General features: G+C 27.6%; 1 protein-coding gene across 1 annotated transcript in view; it reads right to left on the bottom strand.

Moving 5' to 3' along the window:
• Positions 1–19943, bottom strand: part of LOC123290980 (octopamine receptor Oamb-like) — a 55016-nt gene that overhangs the window by 13409 nt on the left and 21664 nt on the right. The window contains exon 4 of the mRNA XM_044871393.1: positions 324–536. Coding sequence (XP_044727328.1) covers positions 324–536 — 213 coding nt within the window. The remainder of the gene's footprint in view (positions 1–323; positions 537–19943) is intronic.

Here is a 19943-nt window from a genome sequence, read left to right as displayed (position 1 = left end):
TAATGAAGCACGTATAATGATCGCGTAGCGACAGGTCGAATGCTGACTAATTTATCAAGAGATGGCAGTAAGGTTTTAGTTATAATCAAATAAAAGAGGTGAAATGAAGTTCACCGGATCATCTAGTTTAAAATAAAAGCTGCTCAGAACGGCCAAATTTACCTGAATATGAAACAAATTATCAAAAATCTTTTTGCCTACTGAACTCAGGAAGAGTTGAGAGATTAATTTTAAATATGTTTTTTGTTTGTACAAATAAAAACAAATGTTAAAATGCTTTGATTACTAAAGTAGTCAAATAAAAAAAAAGCTATATTTTTTACCTTTAGTTGTACGAAACCCTTGATTAATTGCACGTGTAGTTCGAACAGCAGCTTTATATATACGCCAATAAAAGAATAACATAACAAACATTGGTATGTAAAATGATCCTAATGCTGAATATACCACATAACCAGCTTCATTTGTTAACTCACATGTGTATGGACATGGTGGATGTTCTTGTTCCTCGATACTGGAATTATGTGTACTATTATATACATACATCTCTTTTGGTATCTGTAACAAGTAAATAAAACCATTATTTATTTTAACAAAAAAAAAAAAAAGAAATCAGATTAGTTTTACTCTTATTCTCCTACGAATAATTTCTATTTTGAAGGTTGTTTAAAAGTATCTGAATGAGAATGGAATTATTATGAATCAATTTCTATGTTGTTGTTGTTGTTTTTTTTTTTTTTTTTTTCATTATGACTAAATTATTAATATAATTCACAAGCGCTTCCACTAAATGTATTCTCTGTTACAAAAAAAAATGAGGCACCTCAAACTTTTAGCATACTCTTATTCGAATGGACTTGTATATATGTGTGGTGTATAAATGTAAAGGGAAGTACAGTGGGTATCAGTGGCGTATTTAAGAAGTGGCAAAGGAGCAGTTCTCTACTGGGCCCTCGTCACAAAGGGACCTCAAGTGAATTTACAAAGACATAACGAAGGGGATGGGAGATAAAAGTGTCTAAACTATAGTTTCAGGGCCCTTAGGAACAGCGTGAAGGGTGGTTTGCAGTTTTGTGTTAAAAAACTAAGAAAACATCCTTTATAATCACTAGACCTAAAAAGTGTAAAAAACTGTAAAATTAAGTCAAATAGACTTATTACAAAAATGAATGGACCTCGATGTTTATAACATTTTTCATTGAATTTTTTAGTCCATAAATAAAGTGTGCTTTCTCAGTTTCGTCGAAGGGAGATTGTTGGTGAGGTAGCAAAATTAAAGGTTAAAAATCTGGAAATAGCTCCATAAATATTATATATGTTAACAGACAGTGTCCAGGATGAAATACCCAGACCTTCATTCGACGTATATTGCGGTCGGTCCAGCGTCACGAAACTCTTCTTGTCGTTACACCAGATAGATTGCATTATCGACGGAATTACTTCAAATAAGTATAAAATTAATTTTAAGGTGGAGAAAGTCGCTCCAAATGATTTGTGGTATTATCTCTAGGGCTCAAAGTTCATATCGCAACCGAAAATGTTTTTAAAATTTGGAAAAACTTTTAATTAATTTTTTTTTAAATCTGACAACTGCCATATTTGAAGAATGCTTTCAACACTCAATTGCAACTCAGCGAGCAAGGCTTTTGAATTATACACCACTTAATCTCGTTTTAAATTTCAGAGAACCATCCAGGGGACTTTAGAAAGATTTACACAGGTTTCAAATAGTTTCAGTTATTTTTTATTATATTATTAGTTAATAAAAAATTACGTAGACAATGTTTGATTTACATTCGATTTTTGTCGAATACACTACTACAGCAATTTTTGTAAACATTATTTATTTTTGTAATGGATAATATAATTGATTGAATGATTCGACTAAACACACCCAAAAGTGTATATAATTCATAATTTTGGGTGTGTTTACTGACATAGATGTCTACCTAAATATAGATATAGCTATCAAAGCCTGAAAGTTTTTCTTCTTCGACATTTTTTAATATCTTACCAAATATGGTACCTATTTTGAGGACATTAATGACAGAATTCTGATTCATTATTAAAAATTTTTTTATCGTAGATAACAGAAGAACCACTACAATACAGTTACAACATTGGTTTTATTAAGCAGGGAAGATTAGCGAAATAATGGGCAAGACATTGTTTAGGAATATCATGTTGGTAAAGTATTTCCGTTGATTGTGTACTGATAATTATGAAATGATTCCCGTTGCCAAACAATAAGTCAGAGATCTAACCTTTGTATAGAAGTCTGTGATTTTCTTAAGTCAATAAGGAAGTTTTGTGTTAGAACATATAACAAAATGACAGTTTGATTTTTAAAATATAATTAAAGCTAAACAATTTTTAATAGAGACATAATCGATGTGTGGGTATCTCGAAGTTTCTCTCTAATGCTCTTCAATTTGATCACGATTTGTTTATAAGATTTTTGTTAAGTTCAAAAACTCCATTACTTAACAATATTTTTAAACCTTGAAAAAATCCATTCATTATGAATTTTCCAAAAGTTTGAGTATAGTTATGCAACTGTGAAACGACGATTTTTACAAAAATGACACCATTTAAGAGCCAAGTACCTTCAAAAGCATACAAATACATTAAAAAACTTAAGTGCAGCCTTGGACATCTATCGGCTGCGGAATGTAGCCAATGTTGTACTCTAAATAGCCAATGTTGGAAATTTGATTATTTTTCTGAATGTTCAGTAAGAAAATGGTTGAATAATATAATAATTTACTACTAATCATCAGGATGAACACGTGCTGATTCCAACATATTCGGGGGTGTCCGTGCTCGTATTAAAGAATGTAATATTGAAGAATAAAGAGTGAAAGTATTGAGAGGCGTCTGAAATAGTACAACATAAAGTTATAAACGAAAAACAATTAGAATATAGCGGCATACGTATCTATCTTGTACACAAATTAATTTCACAAGATAAAATTATATAATATTCAGCCAATATAGAATATCAGACATCATTCCGCCAAATTATATTTTACAATTATTTTCAATCACAGACTTTATAAATCATACAAATAATTAACTTCAACAGACTCTTAAACTAGTAGTGAACCGAATACTTCTTAGGGATATTTAACAAAAAGTTGAGTGTGATCTTGTTTTTGATAGGTGATTACCCGCCAAAACAACTTAATATTTTTTAATAATTAAAAATTGATGCTTTAAAATCAAACAATCTGTAATTACTCTTCAAAACTTTATATAAAAGATGTTAAAAAATGATTTAAGATTTTGAAAAGCTCAAAAATTTTATTTGCATTAATTTTCCGCTTTGAAAATAAACTTTCTAGAGATTTTCCAGACATAACTGTTAATAACTCAAAAACACAACTTAAGGAAAAAATCACAAGGAGCCTTTTTGACGTAGAATTACTCAAAATAAACCACGGATAGGTGTATTTGGTAAAAAAAATTGACATTTGACGGTTTCTGTGGAGGGGGACGAACATAAAAAAATTGGACTAATATTGTTTCTGATAATAAGTTACATTTTTCAGAAAATAAGTTACCGAAAATATTATTAGTTCCTGATTAATTTTTTAAGAATTAAAACATTTTTTATAATTTTTTGTTTCTTCAACCATTTTACAAAAAAATTTAAATTTTGAGAGTTAAACAAATTTCTAATTTTCATTAGGTTCTCGAAGTCTTACCTTTACATAGTGTAGCATCAAATCTTTCAAATGTGTGAAATGGGTTTTGTACACCCTTAACTTTTTTTTCACAGAAAAAATTCTGAATAGGTCTTTCGATTAGGATAATAAAAACTGATAAATCAAAACTAAATAATAATATTTAAAAAAGTTAGGTACATAGTTGTTTGCACTAGTACTACGCGCGTTCACTCACTGATACATAAATCTTATATTTGATATTAATAGAAAAAATATTTTTAATATTTTCAATTGCTTTCATAAAAAGAATTTTATCGTGTAGAATTGAATTGTAGCGCGTATAATTAAGATGAATAGCTTTTATATTTAGTGTAATTCTTAATACAAAGCGATTGTAAACGATTCAAAGTGGAGTTTTGAAATCAATATTATATATTATAATTATAATATTATATATTATTTTCTTATGAAAGTCTTATTAATTCAGTTGATTTTAAAATTTTGCTGTAGGCTTTACAACAATTGAAACTTTTAGATTCTATTGGTGGCGGTGACACAGGTCATTTATAAAACTACTGAAATTTATTTTAATCATCTTTTAAGTCTTTTCAAAAATGCAAAAATTTGAGAAACCATTTGTATTACTGGAGAGATTATTGATAATTTTAAATATTTGTGATAAAACTCTTTATTAAATTTTTGTTTTCACCTTCACATTACCGAGTCTAAAAACTCAAAAGGTAAGGACTTCTTCTGGTCAATAAAAGTGCTATCCTGCATTCCATCAAATGTGATCTAGTTGTTTTAAAATTATTTTGATTTCTCGAATGCTGCTTGGTTATTGTTGTTTCCAATCCACTTGGAGTAAAAAATAGTTTTGCTAAATGTAATTAAAAATATTCTAGGAAAAAGAGAATTCTAAAATCCAGGAAAAATATGTTTTAAATTGAAGATTTTAACTATTTTAGCTCCAATAAAATGGATAAACCAGTATCTATTACCACCTTAAATATCTGACCTTTCCACAGAGAGAAAAATAAATCAAGCAAAGAATGTTTTAAAAATACCGACATTTCTTTGAAACATTTATTCATAATTTATTAGGATTCAGCAGAAATTGTCTAAAAAGTTTGCTAATGCATTCATTTAAGTAGTTATAAGCCATTTGCATGAAATTTTAAAAAAAACTTTACATTAAAAAATTGATCTTCATAGAAAGCTAACAAAAGTTAACATAAAACATATTTGAATTTTTAAAAGAACTTTCTGATTTAAAGCTCTGTTATATCTCTAATATGCTTGATTTTTGAATGACTTTGAAGGACTTAATCAAATTCATAATTTTTTTATATTTCTGCCTTTCAAAAACATTAATTTTGGTTTCGTAATTTTTTTTTTGGTTCATAGTTTTGAAGATATTTCCGGTGGTAAAAGTTTCTAGTTCACTCAATATATTTCTGCACTAGTACGTAATAAGTGAAGCGTTCTTTTTATGCAAAGATTTTGAAAATTATACCTTCTATAATCTTTGAAATTCTTGTATAAAAGTATAATTTATATGACTATAATTTATTTCTTCATATGGTGGTCGTGACTTTTACTAGGAAGATATTTTTCAAAAGGTTTTATTGCATGTTGTTTTTAAGGTTTCGTGTACGTGAAACTTTAAGGATACCACTCTTATAATAAAACAATTCAAAGAGACGAAAAAAAAACTATAACATGTTTCTAAAAATAATTTTTCATACGATTGAGACATTTTCCATCTATCTCTTTGCGTAAAGCGTAAAATGCTAAGGGCAAACATTCTATAATATTTACATGGATTCATTTAAAAGTTAATCGATCAGACTGGGAGATACAAAATTTAGTGAAGAATCGTAAAACAGCGCTGCTCACTAGCACGCAAGGGTATTAAAAGAACTTCAGACTTATTTCTTGTTAAAATATTTTTATTTAAGTTTTTATTTTCAGATTAATTTGAAAGTTACATATAGTTTTAAAAAACTTTTCAAAAGAACAACAACAACGCCTGAAGAAAAAATTTTTCGTAAAACATCGTGTGACGTAATAATTTTAACGATGTATGTATACATTAAAAATAGGCTTTTGTAGTTATATAATAATAACGTTTATGTTTGTAATTCTTTTTTATATTTTATTTATTTTATATTCATTTTAATTAACTTATATATAATTATACATAGGTTTTATAATAAGCTTTCAAACAAGCTTTTAATCATTCTTTTCGCAGATATATAGCTCTTTGATATTTCGGAAAATTTTTTTGTTGATAAAATAAAATGTCAATATCAACTTTTAATAGTAGTCTTTGCCATATACTGCAACGTTTTTCAAACTTCCAATGAGCGACAATGAAATATATTTTTTTTTGTTTTTAAAGCCTTTATGAAATTGCAATTAATTTTAAGGAAAATATGGAAAAAAAATGTTGAAAATTTATATCGATTCTATTCATTCCCTTGCCAGCTTTTAATGACAAAAATCAATTATGAAACAGCGACAGTTTTTATTCTAAGATGAGTCTCATTATATTAAAATGTATATGAAAATTATTCTACTTTTCATTAACGAAAATTCTAACGAATAAATTTTCATTCTAATTTGTTTAATTATTTAATTTTTTCTGTATAAATAAACGCACGCCTACATTTCTCCTTGCCATTTAACTAAATACATTAATATTGTGGTTCTACGAACAAAAGTAAATGAATTTTCTGTTTTTTTACATCTTTTTATTTGATTTTAGCGGAAGCCAAATTTGAATTATTTAAAAATTTCGAATAAATTTGAATATTTTCACTAATTTTTCGTATTCTTGTAATATTCAACCAAAATCACATTACTGGTTGCTATATTCGTTTTCTCTTGAAACTTTCAATTATTCATATGCTACAATTTTTATTAGTTGTTGGTGTAAATTTATAAGAAAGTTCTTCTCTGGGTGAAGATTATATGGGTGATTATACAATGACTGTATCAATATTCAATTATTAGAAATTTTAGAATCTTTTTTATCTTAAGGTTTGACACAATAGACTTTTTTTGGTAACTTGTATTAGAAGGTTTTTTTAAAATTTAATAATTTCCCTAGCTACTTTTTAACCGACTGCTAAATAGTGGTTATATTTTTCGCGCATATCTGATTAGTAAATTTCTGTATTACTAGATATCTTCTAGCCGGGCGGCTGGATGGATTTCGACAGTTAAGGTATTGTTATATTCCACTCTAGTGTCCTTAGATAGGTATTTGAAAAATTTTTTCACACAGTATATACATGGTATTTCAACAATTAACTCAGTCAATTGCTTGTTTCCACTTGTAAGATATAATTTTACTTTTTATATACAAGAAGAAATGCTCAGTTCCCAAATTAATAAAGGCATACAACGAACATTACAGCATTATTTACAGAATAAGAACATAAAGCTCTAAGGCATTTTATTAGCCCTAAGATATTGTAAGAATTATCCATTTTCAAAAACCAAAAAATACAAAACAGAGGCTTTTAAATCTTTTTAGAAGAACCCTTACATTAAAAGTATTCATCATAAAATATCTTTATAGCAAATATATATTTTTGCAACGATATAAAAATATGATTTAATGGCAGCATAAATCTGAATAAAGAAAATAATTTTTTCCTGATTCTTTTTCGTGTTTTGAATTCAATAATTTTTCCTTTCTTCTTTCAAAAAAGTATATATATATATATATATATATATATATATATATATATATATATATATATATATATATATATATGTTCCGGAAATTATTTGGTTTAAAGCTTTACGCTTTTGATAAGAATCACAAAGTGTTAAAATGAAAATCGAATATGAAAAAGTCTGTTTTTATACCCTTTTATGTTATGTAGTAAGTATGGACGTTCAATAGAAAAAAAAAACAATTTTCAAATATTTTTTATAAAAAATATTTCTCTAATTTTTATAATAAAAAAGTTACATATCTCTTTCGGGGCATTAAAAATTGTAAGAAAAATAACATAAACGATGCATTTTACATCCTTCATGCACTCACTATACCAGGCTATCACAAATAGTCACAGAAACGAAACACTAAAAACGGGCAAGGTTCGAAAAATTTGAAGAGCAATTGTGAATTTAGTATATTTACGGTTAATTTAAAATGCAATTAGAAAATGCAAATTATTTATGTAAATTGCATATATTTAATTTCTTATAAATCAATTTAATTGACGCTCTAACGAATCGAATGCCGAAATCCGCATTCAAATCCGACTTGCTGTTTTAATTTTTCGAACTTGATTGCTTCGTTTCTGAGACTAAAATTTATTAATCGAACTCGCAACCCTAAACATACAGCGTACAGAATTTATTACGTATTATTAAACTACAGCAGACAAATAGTAACAAACGATAAAATACTGATAATTTTTTAATAAACTTCTAGCCGGTAAACCGGTCTTTTCTTGATTAAAAGCTTATGGGGATAAATTACGAAAACCAGCGGCAGAGCTATGAGTATTTTTCAGCAGTTTTATTTTAATTTTCTATTATGTTAAATTTATATAGCTTTATTATTTTAAATTTTGAATTTATAAAGTCTCATATGCATTCAAGAAAATCGAATATTCCAGAATGATAATTCATATTGATTTAACGATATCAAAAAATATATATTTATAAGACATAACTACACCATATCGTTTTATATGCATTGGCTTATAAATTTGATTTTACTATCGATATTTCGTGCATGTAACTTCGATATACAGATCACCATAACATTAATATTTTATACAGAAAGTTTTATCGAATATTTATGTTTTGATCGTTTTTGCTTCCAAATAAATGATTATAAAATTAGCTGAGTCGTATTGAAGTCAAAATTATTGGTTTTCGTTAGAAAATTCATTAGATGAGTTCATAAACTATTTCAACATTTCTTTTTTTGTTTTTTTTTTGTTTTTTTTTATAAAAGTGCGCTAAATAAGATGATGACAGGAAAACTTTCTTGGGACTCTTTGAGAAAACGCAACGATGGACAAAAAAATTCAGGACCAAAAAATGAATACTTTAACAAAATACGTTGTTTAAAACTAGTTGCGACCTTTTATCTTCGACTGTTCATTTGTTATAAGCTACTATAACTAAACAAAAAAAGGGTCCAAATTAACAATTTCTTTCTGATTTTGTCTGCTCAACAAAAGTTCGTACGGATATTTTATGTTAGTCAAAATGTATTTTGTTCATAGAATACAAGATTTCTTTTGTTATTGCGAGTATATCTCACGTATTTTGCAATTGCTTAAACAAGTTAACTAATTTATTAACCCCTTATTTGCGACATTCTGTAACATTTTTTTAACTTCCCACTCCGTATGAGTATAAATATTAAAAAAAGTTCTGCTCAAAGTTTTGTAATTTCACCCAACTCTCATCGCTCGGAAAATAAACGACTAATAAATTGATATCTTGACTTGAAAACGCGTTCCAAGATGATACATACGGCAAATAAAAGATGAAAAAATTAGGAAAATCTTAAGCATAAGTGGATCTCAAAAAAAAACTGTGTATTTTACGAACAAAGTAGAAAAATAAAAGAAAGAAATTGTTATTTTTAACCCCTTTTAACCCTCGAACTAAAAAAAAACTGATATAAGTTTGACCGCTATATGTGTCTGTCTGTTTGTCTGCCTGCCTGTCTGTCTGTCTTTCAGTCTGTGACATCGTAGCGCCTAAACGAATGAACCTATTTTGATTTCATTTGAATGGTAATTAAAAAAAGAAATGAGAAATATTTTAAACCTTTTCACAATTGACGTCGGCATACGTTTGACAGATGTAGGAAGACGAACGGTTTGTACAATGTATGCTAATTTTGATATTTATTGAACGTTTTCTACAAAAAAGGTTTTATACAAGTTAAAAATCGCTTAATTAAATTTGCCTTTGATCTATTCTCGAAAATCAATATTTCCCAAATTTGCAGAAATTTTGATCGAAAGTCATTTTCCATAAGACTAGCGCGGGGTTCTTGGAGTATTACTTTTAAGTGCATGCATAGAGGTCCCGGTGCGTTGAAATAATATTTATATATTTATGTTAGTTTAGTATTACAAGTTTATACTATCAGTTGTATACATTATGGCTTCTAAGGCTATGTGTAGTCAGCATCCACCGCAATGCCTTTAACTACCTGAATAAATATATATCATATTTTTTCTTTATCATTTGAATAATATCAATAAATTTTAAAATGACATAGCAAAAAGTTAAAATCGTTTTAAAACGAAATATTATTTATATTTCATATAAGAAAATTTTATATTCGAATACATACATACATTTGTTTAAATTTAGAATTTAACAATCTAAAAAGAAGTAACCAAATGTGGGTTACATAAACCCAAAAAAACTATGTATGTTTAAAACTTTGTATTTAATGGGTTTTTCTTAAAAAAAATTAAACAGAGAATTTTTTTTAAATTCATGTGTAATAGACGACGGAAAACAATTTTCAAACCGAAAAATTCAGAATTTCTGATAAATGGTGAATATTTATTAAAAACAATTTTCTAATCTGTAAAACGGACTGAAAGTATTGATAATCCTGCTACGGGTTGCCTTGGCCTCCAATGTGTGCGAGTTTTCCTGGCCTTAACGTTAATCCTATGGTGGATATACCCAGACGTTCTACGGGTTGGTCATGCATCTTAAACGGGTCTGTGGCTTTTGTGAATTAATAGTTAAGTGAAAAGCTGTTTATTTAGTGATATAAAACTTTTAACAAAAAAAAAAAAAAAAAAAAAAAAAAACAGATTCAAAAAGTAAAAAAATAAAAATGCAATGTAGTTATAATTATTGTGATTTTTGGAGTCGGTGTTAATAATGTTAATGTAGCAAACTATTCTGCCACAGTTGTTTCCTTGGCACCGACTCCACAAATAACAATAATTAACTACATTGTATTATCGTTAATTTTTTACTTTTTAGTGCCTTTTTATTTTTTTTCTTTTTGGAGTCTTTTTTTTTTTTGTTTAAAGTTTTTATTTTTTTTTATTTTTAGTGAATTTTGAAGTACAGTTACTGATTTGTTAGTAAAAAAAGAATCATCAAAATTGGTTGGCGTGATATTGAGTCATTCGTCCATTTGTCGCGCACATACTTAATGCAAATTAATTAAGACCTTTATGGCTTTCTCATAGATGCCATTGTCAGAACTGGACCAATTGAAATGGGACCACACGGGAAGCACCAGCTTTCAAATAGATAAAGAATCATCAAAATCTGTTCACCAAGTCAAAAGTCCTGAGGTAACAAACATAAAAAAATACAGTCGCATTGAGAACCTCCTCCTTTTTCGTTTGAAGTCGGTTAAAAAGAAATAATAAATTATCGAATATTGGATATAATATTGTTATAATTTTACTGTTGGTGGATATATCATGGTGGGGTGTAATATGTAATTTTAACCGAAATGTTCTTATTCCTTCTGCCGACACTTCAAGTGATATATATAAATGTTATAGAAAGAACATGCAGAAATTATTTGAACATGTTTCGGTTTATATTAGGAGTAATCACATAAAAATTTAAATTTCTATGTAATAAAATTTTTCTGTTATTAATTATTGCAGAAATACAGTTTTTAAAGTTTGAATTATTCCAAGTAGTGTCGAAGTTCTGCCACACCCAGCATATCCCCCAAATACTCAAACATGTTTACCCCAATCGTCACTCCCCCAAAAAAGTCCAATATTTACTTGTTTGGGTTCCTCAAGTCTTAATAAAATTGTTTAGTAACAAACGATAATTTTTTGAATAGTATGCATATAAAAATTAATGTGTTTTTATATGAATAGTTATAAATAGTTTTTGTATGTGCAACGTTTTGATATTTACACAAAGCGTATGAAATCAATAAATCTTCTTAATGACCATCTCAATCACACACGCATACCAATATACATCGATAAAAATGGTAATATTAAACATGCCTATTTATTTGATATGAACAGGTTATTTGAAAATTATTTTTTGTGTTAGTGTTTTCATTTGAAGTGAAATAATGATTTATATATAAAGATTAAACTAATGACGGATTAATAGAATTAAGACATTTCATTATAATAATTATTCAATAATAAATTTGTTTTTTTTAAAATGTTATTTTAAATAACGACCAGTACCTCCCAGAGAATATTCGAATAGACTAGCTTACTAAGTTATACTGTAATAGTGATTATATCCTAAAACAAGTGAAAACAAACAATTGACTGAGTTAATTGTTAAAATACCATGTATAGACAATGTTGATTACGCATTGTGTTACACATTTATATACATGTCACACACACATAGCTGGCATTCCCATGTAATACTTACGTACTATATAATTAGCCTCTAATTTGCACCCTCACGGGTAAACAGTAATGTTTATGAAGAAATGTTTCAAACAAAAGTTGTTAATTTTTTACATTTAAAAGACCCAATTGGCCTATGTAGCTCATTTACGAGTCAACCTGACTTTTAACGTTCTGAGTACGCTATAAAAATTTCAGCTTGATATCTCTTTTCGTTTTTTAGTTATCGCGTTCACGGACGGACAGATGTATAGACGGGCGGTCGGACACACATTCAAACAGACAACCAGAAATGGATTTTATGAACACCTTTACCAAAATTTTGCTCCTAGCATCAATATTTTTAATCGTTACAAACTTGGAACTAAATTAAGTATATCTTGATATATTTCATATATACATGGTATAATTACTTAAAAGTTAACTTGAGAAAATCTTTTATGCGGAGTATGCGGAAATCAAACAAACGATAAAGTTTTAGTTTTATTTTTTTGAAAATTAATAATTTTCTTATATATTTTAACTTAACGAAATTTTTCTTTTGAAAATTTCATCTAATGAAATTGACAATTCTATCTAACTTGATTGACAATTCTACCAATGATATTCAAAACTTAAAACTTTGACACAAACTTCTAGGTTAACAATTAAGTTTTGAATATTGATAGAATTGCTAATCAAGGTAATGGATTAAGAGCCAGGCCAAACAAAATTCGTTGAATTTACTAAAGCTGATCATTTGAGGATTGATTATAATCATTTTGTATACACACATTCTGCGGTCAGTCAAGCGAACGATAGAACACGGGTCAGATATATGCTATCGAAATGGTTAAGTTTTACGTGATACTAATAAATTTTACTATAGCTGAAAATTGTTATACAGATTGTCATGGTGGTATTTATTTATAACAAATGTCTTCAGAAAAAGTATAGTGTATTCCATATTTGACTTTGAATTATTTATTCGATCTAAAAAATTTTAATTTTAATGACAATAAAACAAAAACGAATCACCCTTGCATAAAGTATGTGATATTCGTGCCGTAAAAATAAAAAAAAGTTCACATAAATAGATAAGGTCAAGCATTTTCAATTTCGAAATAAACGATTTTGGAACAAAATGCTTTTAAACTTTATTAGAACGGATCTCTAGAAAATAACAAGTATCTGATTTTAAAATCAACTTCCGTCTCTCATCATCTTTCTATAATGTAATAATGTAGCAAGATTGTTACAGAAGAACTTTTAATGTGCTCGAGCCGATATGGGCTTAATTTGAGTTGTAAAAAGTGTAAAAATAAATTTCAAACAATAATTGTTGTTGGTGGTTAAAAAGTTCAATAAATAAGTAATTTGTGTAAATGTTAAGAACATTGTAAAATAAATTTGAAATAATGGTGATATTTTAATCTATGTAGAAATGGTTGTTCGAAAAGTTCATGTGAAAACCTTTAAAAGAGTAAACATATGTTTTCTGCGAAATAAAAATACTTTACTTGAAAACAAATAATTGAAATAAATTTAAAAACAACGATAATGATTTTGTTTCCGAAAGTAAGCCATGTTTAAAATTTTACAATAGAAAATTGGCAAAGTGTTTTTCAAGTACTTTTGTTTTCAAACAATAACTTTTTCCGTGTAATAAATTTAAGTAATTTTTCAACTCAATTATCCTTGACTTTAGTGCTTTTTAAATTATTGCTTTTTAATGGTCGAATTATTTCCAAGCAATACTTTTTCTGTAAAAACTCAAAATGCCATTGAATATATTTATTGTATTCCAAAGATCAATACCTAGAAATTGATGGTATTTAGGATGTCTCAGAAGAAAAGTTAATATAAACTTATATGTTTTCTAGATTCACTGTTTAAAAGTACTTTAAAATTAAGTAGGTAATTAAAATTTAGCGTCACTTGTAAAGATTTATTTGCTAAAGCTGAAGGCGATTAAAATATCTAGTTTGGAGCGCCTCATGCTTTTACAGATAGTCATGTATTTTATTCTTAAATCTATAATTGAAAGATAATAAGATAAAGAGGTTCTAATTCAACTTGACCTAAACAAACTGACTAACATTGCAAAGTTAAATAAAAAGTTTTAAAAACGTCTTGATTTTCTAGCTTGGTCTGATGTGCAACAAAATTAACGCAGTATTTGAGTTGTAAGCTGTTGACAATGAAAACAATGGCAGTGTGAGGAAATTGAGAGCTGGCCAGATACAATAGAGAACTTTCATTAATTTTTTTTAAATTTAAATTATATGTAAATAAAAAAATAATTTAACTAAAGTATATTTGAGTAATTTTTTTATAAATTAATAATGCCATTTTGTTATAAATTATTAATAAAAAAGAGTTATATTTTTGTATAAAAAAACGGTAGTGACGTATTTACACCCGTAGGGGCTGTGAGCCAATCGGGAACACGCTAAATTTACATTTCTCAGTTTATTTCTATGGTAAATTACGTTTAATTAGACAAACAATTTATCATTCTGCATGTTATTTTACCATTTCTCCGTGCGGTGGCAGCTGAATTTAAATAAACCATTTTCAATTGTAAAATTAAATGAAAAATCAATTAAAAAAATTATTTTTTTGTTTAAATTTTTAGAAAATTTTTGTGAAAAGAAATAAAATTAAAGACATGCAACTTCTCTATTATGCAAAATGGTCAAGAATAATCTCGAAAAAGAAATTGGTATGTGACAGCAAGTCGTTACAGTTTTAAGGGATTTATGCTAGAAACGTTATTTGACATGCTATTTCATACATAACCTGAAAACCTATATTTTTTATTAAAATAATTATTGTGTTAATTGTGAGACACTCTATAAAATGAGTTTTATCAGATTGCCTACAACTTAATCTTGAATAACAACACATGACTAAATTTTTAAGAAAAATAGAAAAGAGTTGTCGAATATTTATTGATAAAAGAAAGGCGATTTTTTTAGAAAAAAAAGATAGTTTCATGCTTGAATAAATGATAGATGTAATATTCATATCATAAGTATACTATACTAATGGTTGATTCATATGATTTCAACCAGGATAATATTAATTTGAGTATTTGAAAAATATAAATGTAAAATAAAAGTCGTTTCACTGAGATGATACGTAGCTTGGAAAACGTAGATTTTCAATTTTATTTTTTTTATCTATTTTCTTCCACAGATAATTTACGATTTATTATGATAATAGCGATTAATTTCGAATAATTCAGCATGTTTCGAATTGTATCAAAAAATGACGCTTCGTTCACTTGAATGTATAATTTCTCTGCTTTATATAGGGATAGAGAAATTCAAAACTATTTCTTCTATTACTAATTTACGATGTATTATTGATAAAATTCTAAATTTGGTTAGTAAAAGATGTATTGATAAGTTTCGAACAACTTCGACATTCAACAATTTTCGAATTTATTTCATTATACATTATATTTCTGGGAAATTATAACTTAATTTCTTTCGATGTGAAGAACCTTTATCTTCATTTCTACTTTAAAAATATATTGAAATATTAGAAGAAACTAAAAGTTTTGTTTGATATAGGCATATTTTCTCTTTATAAACATAAATCAATCGTTGAAAATAGTTTTAGTAAAGTTTCCCAAGAATAAAAAATTGGTATGTGAATAAGATTTGTATTCTATCGATAAAATATATTTCTTCTGTTTTTTTTTCTTCTTATCTTTTGATATCCTGAATATCAATTGCTGCGTTCTTTTGTAAGCATACGTGTTTAAGTATGTGTGTTTAGATAAAAAAAAAAGAAAACTAGAATTCGATCATGTATGTCATCTAAACATGAACGAATGCTTTGTTGATGCCTTTACATAAATGAAGTGTTAAAAACTTAAAAAAAAATCGTTACAATCCTGTGTCTATGCGCAGATTACCAGAACAAAATTTGTAAAATTTGTGGAAGAAAAATAATGAGAAATAAGGGATGTATGTGTAAATTATTCACCATAAGGTTGTAGTTGAAAGCCGTTAGACTCTAAGTTTGGATCTTAAAATGGTATCAAATCTACAATTTTATTATTACAAAAATTGGCAGTACATAGTCACTGAAGTGGTATGAGTGCGACCCCTGTAGTTGACAAGACAAACTTCCCAGAGGAGGAAAAGATATTAAAAAAAAGGTTTTGTTAGCCTTCATAGATTATTCTTCGAACATGTACTGGAGCTTATGCTGGATCGATCATTATCTCCATAGATGAATGATATGTTTCTTCACTTTTTAGACTCTGTTTATTTAGTTTTTTCCAGTTTTTTATTACCATTAAAAACGCCTCAACTAATTCTGCTGAAAACTCTTTCAGCTCTTAAATACGCAATTTCGCTTCGAATAAGCCCAGTCACGTGTTAATGCCATAACTGGTTCGCGAGATAATCGAGGCGAAAGAATCCGAACAAACATACGCACATACGCACATACGTTCACACACAGGCATCACATTGAAAAGGATTGATTCGGATATTGCGGCCTAGAGACCGCGGAAATATGTAAAACAGGCGATTATCAAAATCGGCCCCATTACATTAACTTCCTCTGGGAAGTTAAATTGTATTAATTATTTATATAGGCCGAAATCACAAAAACTAAAAATAAATTTTAAGCTGACCACAATTATTATTAAAGTATTAAGGTGGATTCCAATCATTCTCCACCTGTTGTCTGTTCAATTGTCAATTTCAATTTAATTGCCAAATCGAATAAGTACTACATCACTCAAAAATAAACATAAAAATTATGAACTTTACCTTCGTATATTTTCGTATTTCATTTTAGAGAAACTGATTGTTAAAGTTAAGAAAAAGAAATATTTTTTTATTCCATATGTCTAGGAAATGAATGATCAATTTTCTCGGTCTATACCTATAATCATATTTTTTTTCATATCATAACATAAAAAGTAATTGGACAATTTTGACTATATACGTTAAGAGTAGTAACTGGCTAATTGAAATCATTACTAAACGGTAAGAATTTTTTTGTAGATATTTCCATACCAGTATCCGTGTGAAAGCTATCCTGATTTGGCCCTTGAGGGAATAGTAACATTAGCAATATTAGCAAGTGAGTCAATGCAGAATGGGCGTCAGGCTCATATTTGTTGGCGATATCACAATACTTCTGGTGGATTCAATTCTGTAATATTCCTTATATTAACATAGATACTATAGTAACTGCCTCTATACCATACCAGCATTGTAGTAATCGCCATTCATTTCTTAACGTGTAAATATAAAAAGACAGAGCATTGATTTTTTCATAGTTTCGAAATTCGTATGAACTTTTATTTTCGGAGAACTAATAAAATTTATTACACGGCTAATAAAGTTTCCGAATTAAAATTGATATAAGCTTAAACTAACTAACACTTAAACTAACCATTATATTTCAGGCAGAAAAATATTTTTTGTTGCTAAATAAATCAATATGGAAACTAAAGTTCAAGCTCTGATCGAAAAAAAAAAAATTCCATAATTTTTGGTACGGACTACTAAACGTTTCAATTGTCTTTCAATTTCTTATTCTTAATTCCATTTAGATGTTTCATTCATTCCTTTCAAACGGAACACACAAATCTATATAAAGAGTGTTTGGAAAAATTGAGTGTTTGAAAAAAACATTTGATTCAAAGGATGAATATTTGAAAAAAACAAAAATTTCTGGCTTTGAATAATTACTTATTTGTAAAATTTTTTTATTTAAATATATTTTATTCGATATAACTTATGAAGAGAGAGAAACTCTCGATTGGAAAGATAGCACTTTCAAATTTATTGTCTTGTATTTTTGTTTTAAACAAAAAAAAGTTTTCTAAAACTCATTTAAAACAAAAGTCTGTTTTTATTCCAGAGTATGATTTTGTTCAAAACCAAGTTTTCTCAAATTTTCCAAACACACTGTATAAAATACTTTTACTAAATAAATGGCAGTTATTCTTCTGGGACCACTTTATAATTTACCTCCCTTGAATGGCAAAAAAGGGAGTAAAATCGAAAAATATTTAACCAATAAAATTTATTGTATTTTCTATAAGATAAATGATTTGATATGCCTTTTCTTTCCTGCTTTCTGAGAAAGTTCGATTATGTAATTTTTTCTTGTTTTCCTATATTTTTTCATTCATAAGAAATTGTACAAACGTTTTTACCCAGTGAATTAATTTGTTTGAAAAGTTTTTTATTTTTGTAGTTGATTTTACCAATTTTGTCATTATACTGCCGCCATTCTCACTCGCTTATGTTGTTTTATTACATATGTCAATAATTCGTGTGACCTCTTATACTTGCAGCTATTAAATGAAATATTTACAAATTATTTTTATTTCACAACGTTTTTCTTATCAAAAGCATTTGCATAAGTATTTTTGTAACTTAAAGAGATCATTTAATTTTTATAAATACTAAAACGGGCTTCATTGAAGCCACAAGGGCCAACTTTACACGCGTGCAAATGGTTTCTTCTTTCTAATCAATCTTTTATGCTAGTGGTTGCTGGTTTATTAATTTCCTAGGCAAATTATTATTGTGGGCCTAATCCAAATCGAAATTATCCACATTGGTCAATGTATTAACACAACTTTTAGAATGCGTACTCTGTGTGTATGCATGTATGTATATTTGTTCGGGAACTTTTTTCGTTCAGGATTTCTCGTGAAAAAAGATGATAACCATCTCGGATTTGCGAGAATAACGTAACAACATTGCGTAATTACATGAAGCGGCGCCTAAAAATTGGAGCGTTATAAGAGGAGAAAATTAAACTAAAAATATTAGGAAACTCAAAATTTTGATAATTAGTGAAAGTCAATTTATCAATATAATTTAGTTAAAAAAATCAAAATTCATCCTCTGACCATTTTCCTTTATTTTGTTTTAAAGTTCAATAAAAAATTCTTTCATTTAATATGTACACCTTAATTTTGGTGTTTCACCTCTCACTTTTTGCAAACAAGGAAAATTTTAGAATAGAAACTGTAGAAAAATTAGAATTCAACAACAAAATTTTACAGCATAAAATCAAAAAACCTTTGGTCAAAATCAAAATATTCTTCAGCATTAATAACAGATTTGTTCACAAATCAAAATTTATAGTGGTAACACTAGATTAAATTTTTGTGTAGCAAGAAGGCAAAAATTTTTGATAGAAATATGCATAGTAGTCCAAGTTAAAACAGCAGGATCTTATCAATTAATACATAATGTGGAAATAATGACAGTTTCTCATACCACAGAAAAATACCCTTTTTTAGAGCATTTTAAGATAGGAATAAAAGATATTATTTGGAACTTTTCTAATACATTTGTTTAGAATAGTTGGAAATTTGGATCCCAATGCTCCATGTATGGGGTGAATCATCGTTCCTGTATTTGTAATAAAGACAGAGTCGCTAGAGATTTTTTCGAAAAAACATCACAATAAATATAAAGGATCTTTAACTCATACTGTCATATTAACAATTGTTCTAAAGAGAGTCTTGGACTACCTTGTACTCATAAGAAAGCCTTTTTTTCCTTTTCGAATTTGTTTTATACTTCATTCCCTTGTGATTTTTCCTTTTCAAAATATGAGCGTATTTATAAACGATAATAACACAACTTTTGCAACACAACATTTGCAAAAAATTATAGCATCTTGAATTACCTACTAAAAGTCATAAATCTTTCTTTTCAATAAGGAACTTTTCTTTAGAGAATTTTCCGTTCCTCAAGTCAAAAACACAACTTTTCTTTTCAAATAAATTTGGAAATATTTGCTGGGCAAAAACTAGTTTTTCTGGGGAACAAATTTACATTTTCTTTTTCCTTTCAGGAATTTTATTTATCCCTATGACGTAGATGTGTTGGAGTTCAATTGGAATGAATTTGATCAAAAGTAT

This window comes from Chrysoperla carnea, chromosome 1 (genome assembly GCF_905475395.1).
Source record: "Chrysoperla carnea chromosome 1, inChrCarn1.1, whole genome shotgun sequence".
Classification (NCBI taxonomy): Eukaryota; Metazoa; Arthropoda; class Insecta; order Neuroptera; family Chrysopidae; genus Chrysoperla; species Chrysoperla carnea.
This window is presented reverse-complemented; position numbering and strand designations above follow the sequence as displayed.